The sequence below is a fragment of the Egretta garzetta genome, unplaced genomic scaffold (genome assembly GCF_000687185.1).
Source record: "Egretta garzetta isolate BGI_Z169 unplaced genomic scaffold, ASM68718v1 scaffold481, whole genome shotgun sequence".
NCBI lineage: Eukaryota > Metazoa > Chordata > Aves > Pelecaniformes > Ardeidae > Egretta > Egretta garzetta.
Window position 1 is genome coordinate 521,124 of NW_009258681.1, and position 2,473 is coordinate 523,596.

At 62.0% G+C, this 2,473-nt stretch overlaps 1 protein-coding gene across 1 annotated transcript in view; it reads right to left on the reverse strand.

Annotated features, from left to right (window-relative positions):
• Nucleotides 1–2,473, reverse strand: part of LOC104135316 (disintegrin and metalloproteinase domain-containing protein 2-like) — a 27,328-nt gene that overhangs the window by 5,309 nt on the left and 19,546 nt on the right. The window contains exons 12-18 of the mRNA XM_035888690.1: nt 2,220–2,298; nt 1,509–1,585; nt 1,224–1,398; nt 978–1,043; nt 669–740; nt 384–550; nt 209–290 (exon numbers count right to left, since the gene is read on the reverse strand). Coding sequence (XP_035744583.1) covers nt 209–290; nt 384–550; nt 669–740; nt 978–1,043; nt 1,224–1,398; nt 1,509–1,585; nt 2,220–2,298 — 718 coding nt within the window. The remainder of the gene's footprint in view (nt 1–208; nt 291–383; nt 551–668; nt 741–977; nt 1,044–1,223; nt 1,399–1,508; nt 1,586–2,219; nt 2,299–2,473) is intronic.

Genomic DNA, 2,473 nt, shown 5'->3' on the forward strand with positions numbered 1-2,473 from the left:
CGGGATGCTGGGCGTGAGGGGTCCTGCACCCACATCCCGGGGGGCACCCGGTCTGCACCCCCCAGCACCTCTGCTGCAGGGCTGGTGGGGCTCTGCTCCCGCTCGGCCTCGGGCTGCGCGTGGGGCTTAGCTCCTGAGGCACCGCTCACCACCTTACCCACAGGCATGGGGGTTATGGGGACGGACGGACGGCTCAGTGGTACCGTACCAAGGCAACCCCTCCAGCATGGTTCCTGAGACACAGCTTCCTCGCAGAAGATGCCCCCACGTAACGGGACTGCTCCCTGTAACTGGGGAACACACCAGACTCAGTCTGATACACGATTTAACGGCCCCTTCCTCCTCCTTTTGCTTCTGCACTAACACAGCCTTCCTCCTCTTACACAAACAGGAACATTATGTCCTGCAGCCGCAACACACGATGCACATTTTTCCACTGCAAAAATCTCTGCAGCAGCTCCTCGGCATCTCCCGTGGTGGGGATTTTGTTCTTTTCCGTCCAAAACTCCAGAGAAGAGAGTACAATTGTCAGATTGAGGCGAGCAAACATCTGGAGGCAGACAAACACCGCGGCTGACCCACAGAGCCCCGCTGCTCCGCGTGCTTTACCTACGGGCCCTTATCCATGGCCACCACACATCTCCCGCGGGCGACCAAAAGCAACTTACGCCGTTCATGTAGCTGAAAAGCTGCACGACCCTGGCCGTCACAGCGTGCTTGTCTGCTCCCATATGGTCGTACTGAAAGGACACAAAGACAAGGGCGCGTCCGGGCAGCGCGCAAGGCAACCTCCCCGAGAGCGCCGGCTGCGGCCCCTGCCACAGCAAACTCTTGTCCGTGCAGGAGTTCCCATCGCGCAGGGACTCTCAAGCCTGGTGCAAACTGCCCTCGGTGTCCTTGTGTAGTGACGGACCTGCTGCACGCACAAGATTTTTCTGGAGACGATGATTTACAGCAGAGGGGATGCAAAGACTTACCAGAGCCTTGTCCACAACCACGTGCGTTTCCAGATACCGAGGGGATGTAGTGACAGCTTGCTTAATCTTTAGGAAAATCAAAGAACAAAACAAACTAAACAACACAAACACCCCACGCCTGCAGCAGAGCAGAGCTTCTGCGGTTTAGAGCAGCTCTGCAAAGGAGACCTTCAGCCACGAATTTCCCATGCCTATGGCTACTGTCCGGCCGAAGACCGACCGGCTGGGAGGTGCTGTACTCACCGCTGTCGTGTCCTCCAGCTGCCGTGACACCTCCCCAGCCCAGGCAAGAGAGCTGTTTTCTACGAACAGCCGAGCCTCTGCGTTTTCATTCTCCATCGGGTACACGAGATGCTGATACCCGGCTGCAGCCTCCAGAGGCTTGATCCCATAGCTGGTGTTCGCGAGCTGCAGGATCCCGCTGGAAAGCAAAGGTGCAGAGCGGCAGGAATGGCTCCTCTGCCTCCTTGGGACACCACCACCACCGCCTGGCGCTCGCGCTGACGCCTGTCCCCCGCGCAAAGGCTTTACCTCAGGCCGGAGCAGGCGCTAAGCACCACGAGCGAAACGGGGAAACCCTCGACATAGCCTTCGTAGAAGCAGTCGCGCTGGAAGGAGTAAAGCCCTAGAACAGCTCGGTGCCTTCTCCCCAGAGAGCTGGGGAGCGCTGCAGCGTGCAAGGCACCAGACCTTGCCACCGCCTGCGCTGCGGTCCCTGTCCCTGCAGAGGACGGGCACACAAGGCGTGTGGGGAGCACAGCACTGCGGCTTCTCCTGGGAACAGACCCCTGCACGGACACCCAGTCCTATCCTCAGCTCCCCGCCGTCCTCGGGAACCCGTTATGCCCCCGTGTCAGCCCTTGCTGCCGCGGGGTCCGAGCCGACGCGTGCCCTCAGCGTGGCTGGGTGACACGGCCACGCGCCTGGTGGCAGCCACAGCCCCCCACAGCCCATGGCCACACGCTGCAGGACAGGCCCTACCCCTGCCCCTCTGCCAAACCCCACTGCCCACCTCCCTCCAGCCATGCGGTACCAACCCCATTGACGTTCTAACAGAGCTTGGGTACCCGTGGTCGCAGGGGATGGGTTTGGTGCCTTGAGAACGTTCCTGCCGGCACCGTCCCGGGGGAGAGCGGGGCTCTGCAGAGCTCTGCCGCAGGGGGAATCTCCTCTGCGCGTTGCTCCTGCAGCGCTGCCACAGCCGCTCTGACCTCAGTACAGCACCCGGGGCGGGATTATTACCTTGATATGCGCCAGTTCGGATTTTGCCAGCCCCCCCCGGCCATCGGTATAGATCCGGAAATCCTCCGGCAAAAACACTCTACGTACAAGACAGAGATGCCGCCCTCGCCGTCGGAAGCGCGGCCACACGTGGTGGCCACCGCGCGAGGCAGTGGCCTGTCCTTGTCCCCGGCCGGGACCCCGCAGGGGCTGCGAGGGGTCGGGGCCGCGCTGCCTGCCCGCTGCACCCCACTTACTGCCGCCGCGGGGCCACG